The sequence below is a fragment of the Narcine bancroftii genome, chromosome 4, assembly GCF_036971445.1.
Source record: "Narcine bancroftii isolate sNarBan1 chromosome 4, sNarBan1.hap1, whole genome shotgun sequence".
Lineage (NCBI taxonomy): Eukaryota > Metazoa > Chordata > Chondrichthyes > Torpediniformes > Narcinidae > Narcine > Narcine bancroftii.
In genome coordinates, this window is record NC_091472.1 from 104,493,097 (window position 1) to 104,516,811 (window position 23,715).

Below are 23,715 nucleotides of genomic sequence, written 5' to 3' on the forward strand. Positions count from 1 at the left end.
GAAAAGATAAAGAGTCATAGTTTTAAACCCCCCCCCACCCAAGGGCAGGGGAGTCTAAAACTGGGGGATGTAGGTTTGAGGTGACCAAAGAAAGATTTAACAGGGATCTGAGGTGCACCTTTTGCCACATAGGGAAGTTGGGTGTGAAATAAGCTGTCAAAAGTGTCAGAAGCTGTCAGAAGTATTTTGAAAAATATTAATTTACCACAGTTATCTCAAGAAGACAGACAAGAGTTAGATAAACCTTTTACGGATAGTGAAATTGAAATGGCTATAAAAGATATGCCAAATGGAAAAGCGCCTGGTGGAGATGGTCTTTCCATTGAGTTTTACAAGACTTTTTATGTTGATATATCTTCCTTATTTAAGAATGTAATACAACAACTTTATGATACTTTTCAATTACCTGAGTCCTGTTCTAATGCTATAATTACAGTTATACCAAAAAAAGATAAAGATCCCTTACAGGTAGCTTCTTACCGTCCTATATCTTTGTTAAATGTAGACTATAAAATAGTGGCTAAAGTTATGGCTAATGGGTTGGCTCAGTATTTACCAAAGATAATACATCGTGATCAAATAGGTTTTATAAAAAATAGGTATACTTCGGATAATATTCTACGATTAATTACTTTGATAAATAGATCTAAATCTCAGAAGAATTATCCAATGGTGGTTTCATTGGATGCAGAAAAGGCATTCGATAGAGTAGAATGGAAGTTTTTATTTAAAGTACTTGAAAAGTTTTCATTTGGTCTCTCATTAATTGGTATGATTAGGGCTCTGTATAATGATCCGAAAGCTAAAGTTGTTACTAATGGTTTGCTTTCAGAATCCTTTAATTTAACAAGATCTACTAGACAAGGATGCCATTATCACCCGCCTTGTTTGCTTTAGTTATTGAACCTCTAGCACAATTAATACGTCAGAATGATAGTATCAAAGGTATGAGAGTCTTGAATGAAGATTATAAAATAAATTTATTTGCGGATGACGTTTTGCTGTATTTGGTGGATCCTGATGTTTCTCTGCCAGCACTTCAAGATTCATTAGAGATTTATGGTCAATTATCTGGTTATAAGGTTAATTGGACTAAAAGTGAAATTTTATCAATTAGTAAAGATGATTATTCAATGTTTAGAAATATTATGAATTTGAAGTGGACGAAACAAATTAAATATTTGGGAATTAATGTTAATACTGACTACCAAAATTTATATTCACTTAATTATCTTCCTTTAATGAAGAAGATTAAGGCAGATTTAGTTAAATGGAAAGATTTACCTTTGGGTTTATTAGGAAGAATTAATACTATAAAAATGAATATTTTTCCTCGTATAAAATATTTATTTCAATCAATTCCTTGTTGTTTACAAAAAAGATTTTTTAAGGATTTATATAAAGTAATTAGGGATTTTTTGTGTAAAGGAAAATTTCCTAGGGTGGCGTTGAAAAAATTGATGTGGGATTTTCAATTTGGAGGGTTACGGCTACCTAACTTTCAATTTTATTATGAAGCAGCTCAATTTAGATTTCTTAGCGCATTAATGGCCACACAAGATACGCCTAGTTGGGCACAGATAGAATTGAGTTATTTCTGAAAAATTCTCGAATGAATTTTTATTTCGATGGAATAAAAATTTGTTACGAACTTATGATGTACCAATATTGAAACATTTAATGAATTTATGGACAAGTAAATTACATTAAATGGGATTGAAAAATAAGTGGTCGGGAAGATTACCATTATATAATAATCAACTTATTCCTTTCACGGTATCTAATACTATTTTGAAACAATGGGAGGAGAAAGGAATACATAATTTATCTGACTGTTTTTTAGAAGGTCATTTTTGTTCTTTTGTAGAATTGCAAAAGAGATTTGATATAAGTGGTTATTCTATATTTGTGCATTATCAGTTAAGATCTTTTGTAAAACAGGTATGCGGTCATCAAATGAATTTACTGTCTGAAACTGATTTTGAGAAATATGTGATCTCATTTCCAAAAAAGGGTTATATATCAGGTTTGTATCGTATTTTGTTGGAAAGTGAAAGTAAAATAGATTGGGATAAAGATAAAATGAAATGGGAAAAAGATTTAAGTTTAACAATAACTGAAGAAGATTGGTCTGAAATCTGCCGTAATAGTGTTCGAAAATTGATTAATGCTATATTGGCGATGATTAATTATAGTTTTATACATCAAATATATTTAACACCCAAAAAATTTAAAAAATTTGGTTTTAGTAAGTCAGATCTTTGTTTTCGTTGTGATCAGGTTTCTGGTACTTTTTTACATGCTGTTTGGTTGTGTGATCGGTTACAACAATTTTGGAAAGGTATTCAATCTGTATTTAATAATCTATATAATCTTCATATTGTATTAGACCCTGATATATTTTTATTAGGGAATATGCAACCGTTGATTGATTTAGAATTAGATAATTACCAGATCTCTTTTATTTACTTAGCGCTGGCAGTGGCCAAGAAATGTATAGCGATTACTTGGAAGAATAGAAGTGTATTGTCTTTAGATAGGTGGTATTCAGAGATGAAGTTTTGTTTGGTTATGGAAAGAATATCTTTTTCTATACAAGATAAGATGTCTTTTTATGAGTTAAAGTCGACCCCATTTATTGATTATATACAATTTAAATAAGTTTGAATTAATCATTTTATTTTCTTTAAAAAAACTTTTTTTTTATTATATATTTTTTCTATATATATGTTTTCTTTTTTTTTCTTTTTTTTCTAGTGTTTTTATTAGTTAGTTTTTTTTTCATTTAAATTCTTTTTGTTTTTGTTTTTTCATATATATTCTTATATAATAAAAATTTTTTGGATTAATAAATACTTAATTAATATTTTTTTTGTTTTTTATATATATCGATTTTTTTTTAAGATACATATATTTTTTTATTATACTAATAGTATTAATTCTTCACTCTTTATCGTGGGGGTGGGGAAGGGGGGTTTAGGGGTTAAAAATAGTTTTTTTTTTAGACTTAGTTTTTAGTTGTTAGGGGGAGATGCCGAGATTGGTATTGTATTAACTATGTTACTTTGTACTTGTATTACTTTATTTTGTATTTTTTCTGTAGGTGAATTACTTACTTTCTTCATATGTTAAAATTAATAAATAAAGTTTTGAAAAAAAAAAAAGAAGTGGTGGAGACAGGGACAATTATAACATTTAAACGGCACTTAGATAAGATACACAAGTAGGAAAGGTTTAGGGGGATATGGCCAAACACAACTAGCTCAAAAAAAACTGATCGCCATGGACAAGTTGGGCCGAAGGGCCTGTATCATGCAATAAAACTTCCCAACCAAGACTCTTCCCAGTAGAAACTGTTTTTACATTATTCAGTAATTTTTACATTTTGAAATTTTATTGAAGTGTCTACAAATATTTTCTAATGAGAATAACTGTTCACCCAGCTCATGTATTCTGACAAATTCTGCCCATCCAACACTTTAAAATAAGCTTTATAATATCAATTCAAAATACTAAATGGCACAGAGGATTTGCACAGCTGCAAACAAAAATACCATGAAAGTGGAAGCATGCGATTCCTTTCAGGGAAAGTTAAATCCTGCCCGATTTCAGAAGCAAAGTTGAGTGGGGCCTTGTTCGTACTTGGATGGAGACAGGTGCAGTTAGCTTCAGCTCGGGAGGATTTGGGTGCCACCATCAGATGGTCCCATGCAAGCATCTTCTGTGACCTGACGTTTCCTGCAGCACCAAGTCGAGCCATGAGACTGACGAGATTCAACAACACAGGCCTTCCTCCAACAGAGAGCAGCTACCCCATAAGGAGAAGGCAGTGCAGGGGGAGAGATTACTGTACCCAGCAGAATGACGATTAGAAGAGCAGCAATCTCACTGCAGAAATCAAATTAATTGGGAATTGCTTGGGATGTGGATGCCTACATCCTACAATACTTAGGGTATCAATACCTCAAAATAGTTTTTCATGGGATGATGATTTTCTAACAGGTAGATATTTTAGGTTATTACCGATGAGCTCTGCACAGAGTTTTATAGCTATCTTTCGACAAATATCCCAGTGCATTACTCCAATTAAGATCCATAGCCATGGATTTTTGACCAACCCAACTAGCAGATCATCAGGAACATCAGCTTAGCAGATTTATATTTTTAGATTGACATTTTCTTTTTACTTGCATCTTCCCTGGACATGGCGAAAATGATTGGGGAATTGCACTATCAATTAAAACCTGGTGATCGCGTTGTGTACTAAATGTGTCCTTCAATTCCTACATGTCCTGATGAATTCAATCTGCTTTTTATCAGGGGAAGTTACTGTGGTTCCCATCTTAAATTCTCTACCTTCCACTATTAAATAGATTGCATCTTGAGAAAGTTGTCTCAGCTGCTCAATTCACTGTGAATTTGTCTCACCCTATAATAATAGTTATCAACAGAGACCCTGGTTCTTTTATTTTGAACAAGACCTCAACTCAATGGTCAATGATCTAACTGCATTGTGGAATATCACACTACAAGTAAGCAGACCATTCACCCCATCCTTTCCTTGCTAGTACTTCTCCACACTGATGTTACTGTTTGATCCCATATTGCTCTTTTAATTTTTTTTTCCTTTTTTTTAAATTCAGACTTACAACACAGTAACAGGCCATTTCAGTCCACGAGCCCATGCCGCCTAATTAACATACACTCTGGTTAATTTTGAACGGTGGGAAGAAACTGGAGCCGCCAGAGAAAACCCACCCAGACACAGAGAGAACGTACAAAGTCCTTACAGACAGTGTAGGATTCGAACCCTGGTTCCGTTCGCTAGCGCTGTGCTAACCACTATGGCAACCATGCGCACAATTGACAATTGCAGCTGTCCTGTTTCGTGCCAAAAGAATTTCTCAGGTGAGCTTCAGGACAAGCCTGCTAAAGAGAATTCCACATTACAACCGTGTAATTTCTTCTCTCCTCCCCTTTCATTCTGCTTATATTACTGTTTTCAAATTACCACCTCACTGACCAGAGGAAGTTCATCAGTTTACTAATCATTGCCTTCAAACAGATGATACACAAACATATCACAGATGTTGAGGACTTGATTGTTTTAATTATTATTTATTATGCATCTTGCAAAATTATGGATCTCCTTTCATTCAATTAGTTTTTTTTTAAAAAGATAAAGCATGGTAAGAGGTCCTTCTGGCCCAAGAACCCAAAATACACCAATTCACTGACAAACCTCATATTTTTTTTTGAATTTTTTTTATTTTTCACACCATAAATCACATTAGCCATGATATACACTATTTCTTTTTCACACATATACAGTGACTTTTTCTCCCCCCCCCTCCTCCCAAGCCACCCCCCCACCCCCCCCTCTCATCCATTTTAGGTATACAATCTAGGTTGCATTAAGCCAGTCAGACAATGTTGTCATTCAACAAAATTACACCAGAAATTCTACTGAGTCCATTCTTTTCTTTCCTTCTCCTTCCATCAACTTAGGTAATGTTTGTCCCCGGTAGGTTTTCGCTATTGTATTTAATGTAAGGCTCCTATACTTGTTCGAATATTTCAATATTATTTCTTAACCTACATATTATTTTTTCTAATGGAATACATTTATTCATTTAAATTTAGTAGTTTCTTCCTTTTTAATTTGGTTATGTATTCCATTAATATTTAAAGACATATAGTTCAGCGTAGCCCTTTTATATTTTGTTTATCTTCTCTTTCCGTTTTTCCATCATTACCTTTCCTCCTTTTCCATTTCTGTTTTCTTATTTTCAACTCTTTATAAGACAACATTTCTACAACATCCAACATTTTCCTTATTCTCCTATTTCTATCTTATTTATCCCCAATCTCCCCTTCACCTCCTGAGTTGTCCTTTATCCCTTGTCGGACAACCACATCTCCCCTCTCCATTTGGATTTGCGAATCCACTCGCAAGCGTCAACTGATTTTGCAGTGACCGCTATTTCCCCCCACCCCGCCTCCCCCAGAAAAGATTTCACTTTTCATATGTCACAAAGGTCACTCTTTTAATTCCCTCCTTATTCTCTCTATTCCATTACCTTCCCTTATTAATTCTTGTCTATACTATCTATATTTTCCTCTAAGTACAGATACATTCATGTATGCACATTGTCTCTATTCACTCTTATACCTCTTTACCCGCATACATATCAATCGTGATCATTTTTACTCTCATTACCCGTCTTCATCCCTCAGTCTATTTTTGTCTTTACCCACATACATATCAATCGTGATCATTTTTACTCTCATTACCCGTCTTCCTCCATCAGTCTATTTTTGTAATTGTTCTGCAAATTTTCGTGCTTCTTCTGGATCCGAGAATAGTCTGTTTTGTTGTCCTGGAATAAATATTTTCAATACCGCTGGATGCTTTAGTATAAATTTATACCCTTTCTTCCATAAAATTGCCTTTGCTGTATTGAACTCTTTTCTCTTCTTTAGGAGTTCAAAACTTATATCTGGATAAATGAAGATTTTTTGCCCTTTATACTTCAGTGGTTTGTTGCCCTCTCTTACTTTTTCCATTGTCTTCTCCAGTACCTTTTCTCTTGTAGTATATCTTAGGAATTTTACTACAATAGATCTTGGTTTTTGTTGTGGTTGTGGTTTAGAGGCCAATACTCTATGTGCCCTTTCTATTTCCATTTAATGCTGTAGTTCTGGACATCCTAGGGTCTTAGGGATCCACTCTTTTATAAACTCCCTCATATTCTTGCCTTCTTCATCTTCCTTAAGGCCCACTATCTTTATGTTATTTCTTCTGTTATGGTTTTCCATTGTATCTATTTTTTGAGCTAGTAGTTCTTGTGTCTCTTTAGTTTTTTTTATTAGATTTCTCCAATTTCTTTTTTAAGTCTTCTACCTCCATTTCTGCTGCTACTGCCCGCTCTTCCATCTTGTCCATTTTCTTTCCCATTTCTGTTAAGGTCATCTCCATTTTATTTATTTTCACTTCTGTGTTGTTTATTCTTTTTCTTAAATCCTTAAATTCCTGTGTTTGCCATTCTTTAAATGACTCCATGTATCCTTTAATAAGAGCAAGTATATCTTTTACCTTGCCTTTCTTTTCTTCTTCTATTTCCCTGTACTCTTCCTCTTCTTCCTCTTCTTCCTCTGGGTTGACCATCTGTTGTTTCTTTGGTGCCCTTTCCTCCTCCTCTTTCTTGTTTCTATTGTCTTCTGTGGTCTCTTCTTGCTGTAGGTGTTCTGCAGCTGTCGTTGCCGGCTGTGGAGATCGACTCCCCAGCTGGTCCCCCCTCCAGTCGGTGTGTTTTTTTTCATTCGCATCGCGCACGCGCGAAGTATCGCACATGCGCGGTTGCGCACTTTTACTCGGCTCTGCGAGCCATTTTTGTAGTCCATTATTTACCGACCTGAGGGAGCGGGTTTCTCTCTCCGCAGCGGGCCTCTTCGGACAGGTAAGGCCTTCACCTTTTTCCTCCTTTGTCTTCTCTTCCTCTCTTCTTACCGTTGCTTTCGATTTTTCTTTTTTGTCGCCATCTTCTTTCCACCTTTATACTCACTTTTCTGTAACTTTTATTTCTGTGCCTTTGTGTTTTCCTTTGTTTTTCCCGACTTTTCTGGAGAGGGCTGGAGTTCACCGTCCGGCCACTACTCCATCACGTGACTCCCTCCCAAACCTCATAGATTTTTGAAGGGTGGGAGGAAACTGGAGGAAATCCACATGGTCACGGGGGGTAAAGTACAAACTCCTTATAGGCTGCGTCAAATTTGAACCAGGTTTGTTGGCACTGTAATAAGGTTGCACTAAACGTGCCACTCTACGCTTACCTTGCTGCCCTACTACTTACAGTTTTATCATTTTTAGTATTATAGTTTTTCTTTATGAAGTACTTATTTGGCTACAGTAAGGAAGAATTTCAGGCACATAAATATTGTACCATAAACTATCATTGGTTCCCAGATCCGAAGGGACCAATTTCCTCTGACTAGACCAGAAAGTGGGAGAGTATCAACTCACCAGGAACGAGTTAAGATGGTCCTGGACAACATCCAACTCTTGAGGGACTGTCACTGACTGCAGTTTCCAGAACTCCAAACGCTCCATTGAAGAATGGAGCCACTGATTCAACTCTGCAAACTCTGATTGGTACCTGGGAACAAGGAAAGGAGTGAACAAGAGTTAAATCACTTGATGTGTGCAAGTACAGTTCCATCAGGCTGTGAGATGGCGCGTACTTGGAAAACGTTGTTCAAAAGCAACAAGCGATCAAAGTTTAGGGGCAAGACCTCGTGACTCATTGAGCTCTCCATCCTTAAGGAATAATTCCCTCGGATTAAAATCACAGAATTATAATTTTCCATGCAAACTATTTCTGCACAATGGAGTAGTTGCAAAATATGCATGAGGCATTGCCTACTTCCGTATTGGCCAAAACCAGCACTCTTCAATTCCCAGCCTGCTATCCCTCTCAATCTCCAAGCAAATGCAATCGGGTAATCATGTGAAGATGATTTGTTGCAACACATTGCCTGTTCTACAGATACCACTTGCTTTTTTTGGGAACAAAAAAACTGCATACGCTGGAATCTTGAGCAATCAAAGAATTGCTGAAGGAGCTCAGGTCAGTCAATGTTTTGGGTCGGGACCTTTAACAAAACCATGATAGAATTAGTGAAATTACATAAGTAAAGGGGGAATGAAGCAGGGGAAGAAGCCCAAAGGTGATATAGGATTTCATAGGGTGAGGAGAGACCATCAAGAAGGGAGTGGGGAAATAAATGACAGATGAAAAACAGGTACGGAGAGATGGAAACAGTGGGATCAAATGGAGATGGGAGTTATCTAAAATTAGAAAAATCATTGTTTATACAATGAGGTTGAAAGCTGTCCAGGAGGAATATGATGTGTTGTTCCTCAATTTACGTTTATCCCATTCTGACAATGGATGAGGCCGAGGACAGACATGACACCATACGAATGGTTGGGGTAGTCGAAATGGTCAGCTACGGGAAGCTCAAGTTTAGATGCAAAACAGTCACAATCTGGATTTGGGGCTCTCGCCAATGGAGAGGAGACCACACCAAGATTTTGGCTTTATGATCACTTTGTTGTGACATGATTCTTAAATTGAAATTTATGAACCCGTGAGGGCATCAATAGGGTGGACAGTCAGAGTATTTTCCCCAGGATAAAAGTGCCACACACTGGGGAAAATGCGGTGAGATGCGAGTGAATGAGGAGGGTTTGGGGAAAGATTTTAGGAGAGATGTGAGGCATTTTTAAAAATTTTCAATCATCATGGATGGAGTTGTAAAACAAACAAAATTAAAGAAACATCACAGAAATGTACAATAAATACCAAAACCAAACTACATGTTGATGTACAAAGAGGGAAGAATCAACATTATCCCAATTATTAAATTCTGCACTATTGTTTACAAAATTACCTAATTACACACCAAGTGAATCCTTAAAAGAAACAGAGAAAAAAAGAAAATAGAAAGACCCCCTCCCACAAAGGTGTGACAATTTCATCTGTTTTCCAAATGCATTAATTACATTCAGATGAAACATTACGTGATTCATCCAGAGCTTGCTTCCTCCCTTAACGGATACTGGAGATGGTGGCATTGGAGACTGGAAGGGTGGGGGGGGGAAATCATCAAAGGTACATTGTACATTGTAAATACGGGTTCTATATTCTTTTTTTTTAAATTGTAACAATTTCTGTGGCTGTAAGTAATCTTCTCCAGGGGAATACAATTATGCACTTCTGACTTCCAGTGGGTCAGACTTAGTTGGGAATCAGATTTCCAAGTAATGGCTATGCATTTCCTGGCAACCGCTAAGGCAAGTTTAACAAATTTCAATTGATGTTTCTACAGCCTCATTTTAGGTCTTATATCTGTTAATTTCCCCAATAAAAACAATTCTGGCACCTGAGGGTATCGAATTCCGGTAATTTATTCAGGAGATTCCCAAAATCTTCCCAGAGGGATCTCACCTTAAGCATGACCAGGTGAAATGCAAAAAGGTCTCTAATTCTTGACCACATTGAAAACATAAATTAGAGAATTCAGATTTCAATTTATTTAATTTTTGTGGAATAAGGTACAGCTGATACAAAAAATTAGATTGCACCAGTTGATACCTTACATTAATTGTATTGCTCATGCTGTCCCGACACAGATCAGACCAGCAAAATGCATCAATTTCTATACCCAAATCTGATTCCCATCTCTCGACTTATCTCGCCCTTGCTCTGATTTCAACTCCAGGAGAGGACCTTGTGGGTTTTTTCCCCTAGCTCATAGCTATTTGCTTAGATTTTGTTATCATTTTTTCCATTCTATATGTGTTTATCGTCTTGTACTTAAGCTTTTTACTAATTAGTCTTCTGTTTTCCCACAGAGCCTTTGTTGAGAGAGAGAGGGGAGAGAGAGAAAGGAAATTGCCCAACCAAATAACATTGACATCAACTTCTCCAATTTCTGCTCACACACTCCCCTAATTGCTTCCTTACCTCTGTCTCCTTTCCTCCAGCTCTGCACCCTCTCCCTTCTTTCTATCAAACAGCCATCCTTGACTCTCTCCCCCATCATTTCTTTCTCTTCTACCCTTCCACCTGCATCCAGCTATTACCACTTACCTGTTCACCTGTGCTCCTTCCCCTGCCTCATCCTCCCCCACCTTTTTAATTAAGGCTCCACTGGCTGGTTTTTGCTTATACCTGGTGAAGGGCCCAGGCCTGAAAAGTTTGTCACCCTTTATCTTCCTATGGATGCTGCGTGACCTGCCGTGTTTCTCCAAGCACGTCAATGTCAACTGTGATGATCCAATAGGCAGAAGAATGATCACAGTCAAGTCATCTGTGAGCAAGGGCCCAGGCAATCGACAAACAGAAACACACACTGATTCACTTTTGGTGCTCCCCCTCCATCTGCTCAAACATGATTCAACAGGTCACTGTCCCATCTCTGGGTGTAAAGATTGTACTTGAAGCCCCATTCCAGATTAATCTAAGCAACACAAAGAGAGTCCTGCAATGCTGGAGGTGTTATCTTTTGGAAAAGACAATAAATATCCCTCATTTTGAATATCTATTCAGAGCTTATTTGGAGACTTCCCTACTCTAGCAATTGTCGTTCAAACAACATCAAAAAATCAATAGTTGTTTGATGTCCCCTTGTTGCTTCTAGAAGCTTGTGGCATGCAAACCTCTGCAACAATGACTACACTTCCAAATTACCGAATAAGTTGTGAAATGCTTAGAAGTTCCAAATGAAAACAAAAACCAAAAGATGCTAGAAATGTTAAATAAAAAGAGAAACTGCACTCAGAAAGCCAATGGAGACATATACAGAGTTTTTGACAGAAGGTCCTCAATCCAGGCAAGATTTTCTTCCTTGGTTCTCCAAATCTCTTCAGTGACATTATCATTAAAGGAGCAATAGGTTCAGGTCAAGGCCGAACTGCAAAGATTGCATTTTTACCTTTTCCAGTGTTTAAGGACAGATTCAAGCCGATGTAACTCCTTGCTCACTCTGGCTGTGCTGGAGAGCCAGTGTTCACCCAGCTGGGCCATCTGAAGCTCCAGGTCAGCACAGCTGATGGTCATCAGGAGCCTCTTACCACCCTCCAGCACTTGGTACAACCGTGGCTGATGCTCTGTCAGGATGCCTTTCAACCGCTGGAACAGAGAGACACCAGAACGGTGAATGGTTTCACAGGAGTCTTTCCCCTTCAAGGGATCTCAACATTGATGCAATTCATCCATTATATTTTAAAGAATTATCCAACTCTTAAAAAGCGTTTCTGAGCCTATCATTTCTGCAGACTTCAGGAAAACACAATTCAGTTAATGATGGAAGAAACAAAATCTAAACGGCAGATGCTGGAAACCGGAAATAAAAAAAGAGGTCATCTGCAGGGGGGAAAAAAAACCAAAGTGAATGATTCAGGCCATGACCTGTCATCAGAACAGGGAAAGTGAGAGAGAAAGTGAGAGAGAAAAGGAGAGAGGACGAGTGAAAAAAGGATTTTATGTGACAGGGTGGTGAAAGAGTCAAGGAGACGATGGCTGTTGGTGCTTCTAAACTGATGAAGTAAGAAAGAGAGACAGAATCATGGCAGTTAAAAGAAGCTGGAAATAAAAGAGAATGCTGAAAATAGAACAGGAGGCATTTGTGGACATAAAAAAATAAGTAATAGTGCAACCCTCATTCATTTAGCCATTAGACAACAGCTAAAGCAATTGTATCTTCTGGATAACCACAGTCACCCGATCACAAACATTCCCATTCCCCTCCAACCCCGCTCTACATAATTTAAATGCAATTGTTTTTTCACTTTTATACATTGGTTTTTAGCATTAACGCTGATTCTCTCTCCACAGATACTGCTTGATCTGCTGAGTAGCTTCACCACTTCATAACTTTATTTCAGGTTACTTAGCAAATGGGCAGTAAAGAGGCAAGCGCTGCTAAGTGTGGGCATATGAATGGTGACATTCTTTGGACAACAAGAGTCAAATAAAGGACACTGAAGGATCTGGGTAACCAAAGAAACAAAGGATGCAAAAGTACAATTCCTTTGAGTGGGATTGTCAGATAATTTAGTCGATATACTGTCTGCAGTTTTGGCTTCACCTGAATTAAAGGATTTGGAACTCTAGAATAAAGTTCTAGATGTGGATTAAATCAGATAATACCAGGGATTAGATTTATAATACTACATCCAGAGAAGTTAGTTCAAGATCTACATGATGAGTTAGAATTATACTATACTGTAGTCATAGAATCATGCAACACAGAAACAGATTCTTTAGCCCACCATGACCATTCTAGGACTTTTTTTCCCATCAACTATCATCTCATTTGCCAGCATTAGATCTGTATTCTTTTTAATTGTCTGTCTAAATGATTCTTAAACGTAGTGATTGTATCCAATTCTACATCTTCCAGCAGCACAAATTAGATATCAATTATTCCTTCTGTTAAAATAAATTCTCAGATCCCATTTAAAGCCTTTCTCTCACCTTAACGCAATGCCCTCCTATTTTTGATATCCCTAAAAAAAACTGTGGGAAAAAGATTTTGACTATCTGTGCTAGGTCTGTGGTAACTTCAAATCCATCCATCAGGTCAGCCAGTCTCCTCCAATCAAGGCAACGTGCTGGGGAATCCTTGTTTACAGCCCATCCTAGATTTTCCCAAGCGATGTTGTCCTCAACACCACCATCCACTCAGTAGCTGATCAAGCTTCATTTTCTCCTTCCCAGTTCTGACAAAAGATCGCTAATCTGAAACACAAGCACTGACTTGGAGAATATTTCCAACATTTTCTGCTTTTATCCTGGAAAAATCTCCTTTGCACATCTACCACAATCACAACCTTCCTGCAGTGAGCAAATGTACTAATCCTGCAGAGTTGCAGCAGAAGATCAGAACTCTTGCATTCCATGCTGACTGATGAAGCTGAGCAAGCCATGTGTTCACTAAGGAAAGGAATATTGAACCAGATGAAGTAAAGAAATCTGGTAGTGAGGTCATTGATAATGCACAGATTAATGAGGTCGTAGTGCTGGCTATTTTAAACAGAATAAAGTGGATAAATCTTCGGGTCCTGACATGATATTCCCTCAGATCCTGAGGGAGGTTAGTGTGCAAACAGTGGGGGCTCTGACAGAAATATTTAAAATGTCACTGGCAGAGGATTTGAGGGTAGCTCATATTGTACCGCTGTGTAAAAAAAAAGGGCCCAAAAGTAAACCTGGTAATTATAGGCCTGTGAGTCTGATGTTGGTGGTTTGTCAATGAATGGAGAGTGTTCTGAGAGATGGTATATACAATTAATTAGATTATTTGAATAGAAAGGGATTGATTAGGAGTAGTCAACACGGTTTTATATGTGATAGATCACGTTTAACAAATCTTGTAGTTTTTCAATGAGGCTACTAAGAAAGTTGATGAAGGGAAGGCTGTGGATGTTGTCTATATGGAATTTAGTAAGGCCTTTGCCAAGGTTCCACATAAGAGGAAGATTCAATCGTTTGTAATTAATGTTGAAGTAGTGAAATGGATTCAACAATGGTTGGATGGGAGATGCCAGAGAGTAGTGGTGGAAAATTGTTTGTCAAATTGGAGGGTGGTGATCAGTGGAGTGCCTCAGGGATCGGTACTGGGTCCATTGTTGTTTGTCATATATATATTAATGATCTAGATGATAAGAGTGGTAAATTGGATTAGTAAGTATGCAGATGATATGAAGATTGGTGGTGTTGTGGACAGTGAATGTTTTCAAAGTTTGCAGTGGGATATTGGCCAGTTAAAAGAATGGCTGAAAGATGGGAGATGGAATTTAATACCGAGAAAAGTGAAGTGTTACATTTTGGTGGGACTAATCAGTAAATTGTTTACACATTAAATTGAATGCAGTAGAACAAAGGGATGTAGGAATTCTGGTACATAATTCCCTCAAAGTTGAGTCACATGTAGATTGGGTGGTGAAGAAAACATTTGGTATGCTGGCCTTCATAAATCAGAGTACTGAATACAGGAGTTTGGATGTCATGTTGAGGTTGTATACGGCATTGGTAAGGCCAAATTTGGAATATTGTGTGCAGTTTTTGTCACCAAATTATTGGAAAGACATCAACACAATAGAGAGAGTGCAGAGAAGATTTACAAGAATGTTGCCTGGGTTTGAGTTACAGGGGAAGGTTGAGCAGGCTAGAACTTCATTCCCTGGAGCATAGAAGATTGAGGGGTGATTTGCTAGAAGTATTTAAAATTATGAGGGGGGGACAGATAGAGTCAATGTGCACAGGCTTCCTCCATTGAGAGTGGGGGAGATTCAAACAAGAGGACATGGAGTGAGATTGAAGGGGGAAAAGTGTAGGGAAACACGAGGGGGAATTTCTTCACTCAGGGGATATTGGGAGTGTGGAATAACTTCCAGCCGAAGTGGGAGATGCCAGTTCAATTTTAATATTTATCAAAAAGTTGGATAGGTATATGGACGAGAGGGGTATGGAGGGTTATACACTGGGTGCAGATCAATGGGAGAAGGCATTCGGCATGGACCAGGAGGGATGAACTGGCCTGTTTCTGTACTGTAATTGTTATATGGTTTTAACAAAGATGACCAAAACCAGAGGGAATAGGTTTAAAGCGAGGAGCAAGAAGGGATCTGAAGAGAGAAAAAAAATAACCCAGTGGTTGGTTAGAAGTCACAGCCCAGAAAAGTGGTGGAGACAGGTACTTGGATGAGCACTTGAGTTATCTAGACAATGGAGCAAATGCCAGTAAATGGATTGTGGATGGGCATGGAAGGCCAAAGGCCCTGCTTCTATGACATATGACCATATTCCTTCAGGCTTGAATTTGATATGAAGAGTTGATCAGCCTGTATTATAATGGTGCAAAAATAACTGAATTGGATAAAGAGAAAAATTATTTCATCTGTTAGAGGGGAAAATCAAAAGAAAACAACATCATTAAGGTGATTGAATGTCTGCCTCAAAACTGGAGGAGAGACTGTGCAATGTGCTGGAGACACGTAGCAAGTCATGTAGCATCCACAGAAAGTAAAGGGTAACCAACTTTTCTGGCCTGAGCTCTTCGTCAGGTATGTGGAGTAGGCTGACCTGGATTTCAGTTTGATGCGTTTTGATGGGTTTCTTGATCAATTGATGCAGCAAAGTAAATCAAGTTGATTCACTCAAGCAAAAGGTGGAGTGGGATCATCAAGCACTTGGGGCCCCATTCCCACAATCCCATGAGCAGCAGGTCAAAGGTGACTAACCTGATAAAGAGCAATCCGCTCTGTGAGCCTCTCTTCCGTTTCCTCTACCAGTCCGGCTCCAGGGATGCTGCTCTCCACGCCTTCCAGCTGCTTGTACAAGGCCTCATTATCCTTTGCCAGTTTGGTCCAGGTCTAAAGGAAAGGGAGGAAAATTATTCAAATATCACTGCTCCAAATGGAAAAAAAAACTCAAGAGGTTTGCTTTTGGATGCAATGCACAAAGAGGCTGGAGAAACTCAGCAGGTCACGCAGCATCCACAGGAAGTAAAGGGGAGCCAATGTTTTGGGCCTGTGCTCTTCATCAGGTATAAGAATAAATAAAGACAACACATGAATAAAAAGGTGGGGGGAGCTTTCAGTCAAAACAACTCCAAAGATCTTACCTCGAAAATACTCTCCAGTTCCACGCCTCTCCTGTGCGCATCTTTTAGTAAGGCCGAGGACTTGTTCATCAGCTCTTCCTTGGAGCTCGTTTCTTTTTGGCAGAGGCAGCTGCTTACATTTTTATAAAGTGTTTCCGTTAGAATCCGGTGAGCCTCAAGCCCCTGGAAAAATTCCTGTTAAAATACAGATATGACTTAATCGTGAGTTGCCTGCACTGCATCCAGCTGGGGTCCTTTAGAATTTGCAGTGATTCAGGAACCCTCTAGGCATCTCTGAGACACCTCCCCTATTCCGAATGCTGCGCAGAGTGGGAAAGTACTCACACATGCTGCTTAAGAAAGCTGGTGGGGTATCAGGAAGGAGGCACTGGAAAGCAAGGATACGGATGTGCAGGAAGCCAACACATCACTTCAGTTGTCACCCTGACTCACACTCATTTAACCTTTCCCAATCCATCATGCTTCAAAATGTAGTCATAACACAGAGAAACTGAGTGGGAACACATTTTATTATCATTAGGAGGCTAATTTTCAGGATGGTAAAGTCAGGAATACAATCCATGCTACATTCTAGTGGTTCATGTTACAGCTCAGAGAATTTTGTACAGTGTTCTCAGTGCTGTTGGATGAACTGTATTTGGCCAACTTGTCTCCCACCAATAGGCTGCAGGCAACCACAACATCCCAGTAAACCAACCTTGTGTTTATCCAGGAGGTTCTTGACATCTTCTCTAGAGGTGACCAGGATCCTTTGGTCCAGTGCCATCTTCTCTTGGCCTGTGTCAGTCAAGTCAGCTAGATCCTGCAGGGCTTGTTCATACTGACCACTCAGTGCCAAGTTCTGGTTTAAAGAGCTGCGCCTGGAGCCAATAATCATTGTCAAATCTTCATACATATCCTTCATAAAAAAAAAGGAGAAAAAGAAAATGATTTATGGGAATGGTTAAATTTAACTTTGGGTAGAATATAATTTACTATGGCATAATGCAGAAACTGCTGTATTATTGCAAAATATTAATTATCTGTCAGTTCTATTACAATTGGACACATCCTTAATGCAGAAAGTGGCAAACTTAGTGAAGTCCGTCACGGGCACCCAGGTTCTGTCCATTGAAGACAACTATGTGAGGTGCTTTCTCTAAAAAGCACCCAATGTTATAAAAAGCCCCAATCACCCCGGTAACAACCTCTTCTCATTGCAATCTTCAAGCAGAAAGCACAGAAGCCTGAAGCCCAAAACTTCCAGGTTCAAGAACAGTTATTTTCCAACAGTTATCAGGCTTTTGAACCTCCCCATACTACTCCAGGAGCTCCAAAAGATCTGTCTGCACGATTGAAAAGTTAGGTATTTTTCTTGCACCAATGACAACTGTGAATATTTATTTATCCTTCCACTTTTATTGTCTCTTTTCCCATCTTGACGCATGACGATAATTTAAAGTAAGTTGCGTTTGTGCTTTGCACTGATGAAAATAACAATTAACTCTCATCTCAAAAAACAATACGAGGTCCGTTTTCAAACTTTCCTCTTCCTTTGAATCCTTATTAATTAAAAATAAATCTTTCCTGCTCCTTCCTGCTCTGCCAATTTAAAAAAAACACAGCAAGTGTTTTGAGAGGTTGGTTATGGCAGATTAACTCCAGCCCGCCAGCCATCCTCGATCTTCTCCGATTCACCTACTGCAACAAAAGGTCCATGGCTAATGCCATCCCTGAGCCCTATATGCAGTACTGGAATACCTGGACAACAAGAACACCTATAATCAGTCAACTATTAATTGGCAATAGCTTTGCCTTAACACAATAGAATGTAATAAACTCATCCCAAAACTCTTAATTTGGCCTCAGCACCCTGTCTGCAGGTTAAACTGTGGTAACCGGTGTATTTTAACATTTATGAAGTTCACCAGTCTTTGGTGCTTGAAAGGTAAAAATGGTTACCGCTCAGGACAGTTCTTGTCGGTTTTCAGAGAGATTTGTTGTTTGCTGGAAACCCACAACCGATTCCTTTTAATCATCCAATTCAGTGTCTTGCCAAAGAAACTTGCCCATCAGGGTTTTCCAGATGATAACCTCTTTCTTTAAGATCACCACAATTTCCTTTTTGTTTCTCCTATTTCAAGTGAAATATTAGACAGCTAGTCCTCTCCTCTTGCATGAATCACAAGGACTTTGACCAGACTGAACTAAGCACCCTGTCTTCAAATTGGGGTTTATCCACAAGCTTGCCAGCTTGTCCTGTTCCAGTCCCAGCTGTTGCTGTTGACTGTAAAACTGTAGAACTGATCTCTCTCTTTCTCAGAGAAAAGCCTATTTGACTCCCTCTCTGCTTGCAAAATCACATGACTCTCTTAGAACAGCAAGCAGCACTCCCAGACAGCCTGCGGCTCCGAACCTACTCCTCCCAGTTCTTTCATCTGTTGTTTTTCAAAACAACAATCTATTAGTGAAGTCCCTTGAGCGCTCTTCAAAGTTTGTGCAAAGGTTCTCAGATCCAGTCAGTCTAGCTTGAGCAGAGGTCCAGTATTTTTAATGAAATCTGTTTTGAAATGTTTGTTTGTGACCTACATTAAAAAAACTACCTCATTTTATCTCCTTTAAAACATATCTATAATCTGTCACAGGTGTATTTTATAGAACTGCAGTTTAAACTGTCGTAGTCTAGTTATGCTTCCTTTCCTAATTCTCGGAAGATCTTTCCTGGAACCAACACACCAATGGCATCATGAAGAAAGCCTCGACTTCCTCAGGAGTTTGCAGAGGAGCTAGTGGAGTTGTTCAAGTGAACCGGTACGGACTTGAAGGGCTGACATGGCCTGTTTCTGTGCTGTAAACGGTTATATGGTTATAATGTCAAGGTGCCTCCTCCAATTCTATTCCTATTACAGCCCTTGGAGAGCCAAAGATACTTAAAGCAACTCATCACCTCCTGTGAGTTCACATGAAGGTGGCAGAGAACCATCCAACAATTAATTCTGACGAGCAACATTCAGGAAATTCTCATTTAGCCCAAATTCAACTTCAATATAATTAAACATCAATAATATAAAATCACCCAGAGTCACACCCCATTTGGCATTAGCCCATACAGTCAGAGTCCTGCAGCACAGAAGAGCCTTTCGGTCCAGCTAGCCCATGCCGACCAAGTTGGCATTCTGGGCTCGTCCCACTTGCCTGCATTTGGACCATACCCTTCTAACCCCTTCCCATCCATAAATCTATACAAGTATCTTTTGAATGTTACTGTGCCCACTTCTACACTTTCCTCTGACAGCTCATTCCAGATATGGACCACCCTCTGAGTGAAATTGTTGTCTCTCCTAAATATTTTCCCTTTCATCTTAAATCCATGCCCTCTCATCAAGAATCATCTTTTCTGGGCATAAGACTGAGCATTCACTTTATCTATTCCCCCATATCTCTCAATAAGATCACCTCTCAGCCTCCTTCGCACCAGGAAATAAAGCCGATCCAACCTCTCCAGTTCCAGCAGTATTATGGTGAATCTCCTCTGCATCCTTCCAACATATCAATGTCCTTCCTATAGTTAGGCAACCAGAACTGCACACAGTACTCCAAGTGTGGTCTCACCAACACCCTGTACAGTTGAATTATTAATTCTAACTTTTACACTCAATGAAAAGTGTGCTAAACACCTTCACCACCTTACCCACCTGAGTTGCCACTTTCATGGAACTGTGCATCTGTATCTCAAGGTCTATCTGTTCTACAACACTCTCCAGGGCTCTATCATTCACCGTGCAACTTCTACTCTAGTTTGACTTACCAAAATGCAACACTTCACACTTCTCAGAGTTAAATTCCATTTGCCATTCCTTGGCCCACTATCCATAATGTTCCCCAGGCACTGTTGTAAATGTAGATATCCTTCCTTGCTCTCCACTAAATAACCTATTTTGTCGTTATCAAGTTAACAACATTGTTAATACAGATGACAAACAACAGTGGGCCCAGCACCAATCCCTATGACACATCAGTGAACACAGGATCCCAATCAGAAAAAATCCTTCCACCACTACCTCTGGTAATGCTGGTGAATCGTGTCCCTCAGAATCCCTTCCAGCAATTTTTCTATCACTGATGTCAAGCTTAGTGGCCTGTAGTTGTCTGGCCTGTTTTTGCTGGCATTTTAAATAATGGCCACCCTCCAGTCTTCTGGCATTTCACCCAAGGTCAAAGATGATGTAACTATCTCATTCGGCACCTCTGCAATTTCTTCCCCAGCTTCTCACTAGACCCTGGGGATTTGTCCACTTCAAAAGCTCCAAGAACCCAAACCCCTGCCCCATCTAGTCTCTCTTTCTCATCAGCATGCGACTCTGGAGTAACCCAGAGATTACTACCCTCAAGGTCCTGCTTTTTTATCTCCTTCCTAGCTCCCTGAATTCAGTCCGCAGAACCCCATCGCTTTTTCTACCTCTGTTATTGATGCCAATATGCACAACGACCTCTGACTGCTTTGCCTCGGTCTTGAAAATATTCTCTAACCACTCAGAGACATACAACCAAATTCAATATGGTCCACAGACATGTACACTGCTGTGTGAACACACTCTTGCCACAAAACAATTAGTTTAAACAGGTTGGTGGAGAATTATTGTTTCTGCCCAGGATAAAACACATCCCATCCTCATTTATTGGATGACAACGAGACGAGAGCCCAACAGCTAGGCTAAACTCAGCATGGGAATTTTGAGTATCGAGGCTCCAGACCTGCACTTTGGAAAGATCCAGCAGTTTAGTCGGATCTGGCTGCAGTTCCTCCACTCGCTCTTTTAAGCCGCAAATGCGCACCTCAAATTCCCTTAGGTCATCTTCTGCTTGCAAAATAGCCTGCAAAGAAGAAGTACAGACTTCAAATCCGATCAACAATCATCTCAGGTTGGGGCTCATTCACATTTGCTACTTTCACCTGAATAAAGAGAGCAAGCAGTCTGATTTGTAGTGGGCGAACCTTTGTAAACTGGATTGACTGAAGTACTTGTTGGTTAAAATGGGAGAACTTGACTAGACTTGGTGTTATGTCAGCATTATTTGGGTATTCCTGTTATGATCATCAATGAACTGGCTACAAAAGGCCAGTGAAGCAGATTCAAGATAATAAGCAAGGGTACAGTAGCCGAGGTAATAATTGAAGATGGGGAAAAGGATTGATTGGGTAGGGTCAACACAAGTAGAGAGAGTAGAAGGGTCTCTTGTACAGCAAAGCAAAAAATACCCAAGTTTCTTGCATTCCCATTCTCACCATGTGGTTTTATTTTACCAGTGAACAATACTTCACATGAACATGCAAAAGAGCAGTGAAGATTTTTTTTTTTACCTGCAGTTGCTCTGTAACAGGATGCTCCATAGCCTCAGTGAGCTTATGTAGAAATACATATTTACTATCAGCCATGGAGGTGGTCAGCAACTTCAATTCAGTCTATAAGCAAATATACAAAAAAAGTCAGATTTTGAAAGGAACTGGCTCACAATCAGTAAAGCAACACTTCCACTTGTGTATCTGCAGGGATCATTTACTGCAACCGGTGCTTCCAATGTGGCCTCCTCTACATCGATGAGACTGGAAGCAGACTGGGAGATCTCAATCACAACCCAGAACCCATGTGAAACATAAAGCAGGCATCCAACAAATGTTAATACATTTCCACCCACTCAAATCCTATTTGTATTAAAAACGACAGCATGTAACTACAGCTATAGTTTCCACATAGATAGCAGAGTGGGCCAACTAGATGACGCACTGCTTCACAGCTCCAGAGACCCCAGTTCAATCCTGACCCCTGAAGCAGTGTGAAGTTTGCAATGCTTTGTTTGGAATATCGTGGTTTCCTTCCGGATTAAATGGCCACTGCAAATTGCCCATGGTGTGGACCTAATGGGAAGGACCTGGGGATAGGAGTTTTTTTTATTAGAATTTTTTATTTTTCATACTATGAACTATATCAACCAAAATATGTACAAAAGTTTCTCATTAAATTTACACAGTGGTCTTTTCTCCCCTTTTATTTTTCCCTTTCCCTCCCTCCCCTCTACCCACCCCCCTCCAAAACCCATAAACATTCCACATATACAATACAATAAAACTATGAAGAATACAATAAACACAAGGTTATTCATGATACAGTATAATTGGTTATACAGGGTACATATTACTCCTCAAAAATGGGATTCAACATTATTGGATAGATGTTTTCGGTGTAAGAAGGAAATGGGAACAACATTACATGCTACTTGGGCATGTACGAAAGTAAATACATTTTGGGAAGAATTAAATCAGATACTAAATAAAATTACAAAAAATAACATACCAAAAAAACAAGATATATTTCTTTTAAGTAACATAAGTAGAGAATTAGGCCTCAAATTGGATAAAGTGTTAAAAAAATTCATTATGATAGCCTTAGCAATAGCAAAAAAATGTATAATGTCAACTTCGAAAATGGAAGAGCATGAGTATACAGCAATGGTACATGGAAATGAATAAATGTATTCCATTGGAAAAAATAACATATAATTTAAAAAATAAAGTCACAATGTTTGAACAAATTTGGGAACCATACATAGAACATATCAGAGAGAGCTTGCCTACGATCTTCATACAAAGGAAAATAAACAAGAAAAATGCATCATCTATTTATTACACAGTGAATCTAGTCGTTTTGTCTTCTTATCATTTTCATTTTAGGGGATGGAGGTCGTAGGCAACCTCTCTCTGATATGTTCCATGCATGGTTCCCGAATTTGTTCAAACATTATGACTTTATTTTTTAAATAATATGTTTTATTTTTTCCAATGGAATACAATTATTCATTTCCATGCACCATTGCTCTCTTCCATTTTCCAAGTTGACATTATTCATTTTTTTGCTATCGCTAAGGCTATCATAATGAATTTTTTTTACACTTTATCCAATTTGAGGCCTAATTCCCTACTTCTTATGTTACTTAAAAGAAATATCTGTTTTTTTTGGTATGTTATTTTTTGTAATTTTATTTAGTATCTGATTTAATTCTTCCCAAAATGTATTTACTTTTGTACATGCCCAAGTTACATGTAATGTTGTTCCCATTTCCTTCTTACACCGAAAACATCTATCTAATAATGTTCAATCCCATTTTTTTTTATTTTTGAGGAGTAAATATATACCCTGTGTAACCAATTATACTGTATCATGCGTAACCTTGTGTTTATTGTATTCTTTATAGTTCCAGAACATAAGTTTTCCCATATTTCATCTTTTATCTTTATGTTTAGATCCTTTTCCCACCTGCTTAGGTTTATAGTTCATTTCATTTTCCTTATCTTGCAACTTAATATACATGTTGGTTATAAATCTTTTAACTATCATTGTGTCTGTAATCACATATTCAAAGCTCTTCCTTCAGGTAATATCAAGCTGTTTCCCAATTTATCCTTTAAATAAGCTTTCTATTGATGATATGCAAACATTGTACCATGAGTTATTCCATATTTGTACTTCAACTGTTCAAATGTTA

General features: G+C 38.5%; 1 protein-coding gene across 17 annotated transcripts in view; it reads right to left on the bottom strand.

Annotated features, from left to right (window-relative positions):
• Positions 1 to 23,715, bottom strand: part of syne1b (spectrin repeat containing, nuclear envelope 1b) — a 665,691-nt gene that overhangs the window by 177,461 nt on the left and 464,515 nt on the right. For all 17 annotated transcript variants that reach the window (XM_069932310.1, XM_069932313.1, XM_069932309.1 and 14 more), the window contains 7 exons: positions 21,536 to 21,637; positions 20,929 to 21,048; positions 16,892 to 17,092; positions 16,195 to 16,368; positions 15,812 to 15,943; positions 11,500 to 11,696; positions 8,024 to 8,156 (listed from right to left, as the gene is read on the bottom strand). In XM_069932310.1, coding sequence (XP_069788411.1) covers positions 8,024 to 8,156; positions 11,500 to 11,696; positions 15,812 to 15,943; positions 16,195 to 16,368; positions 16,892 to 17,092; positions 20,929 to 21,048; positions 21,536 to 21,637 — 1,059 coding nt within the window. The remainder of the gene's footprint in view (positions 1 to 8,023; positions 8,157 to 11,499; positions 11,697 to 15,811; positions 15,944 to 16,194; positions 16,369 to 16,891; positions 17,093 to 20,928; positions 21,049 to 21,535; positions 21,638 to 23,715) is intronic.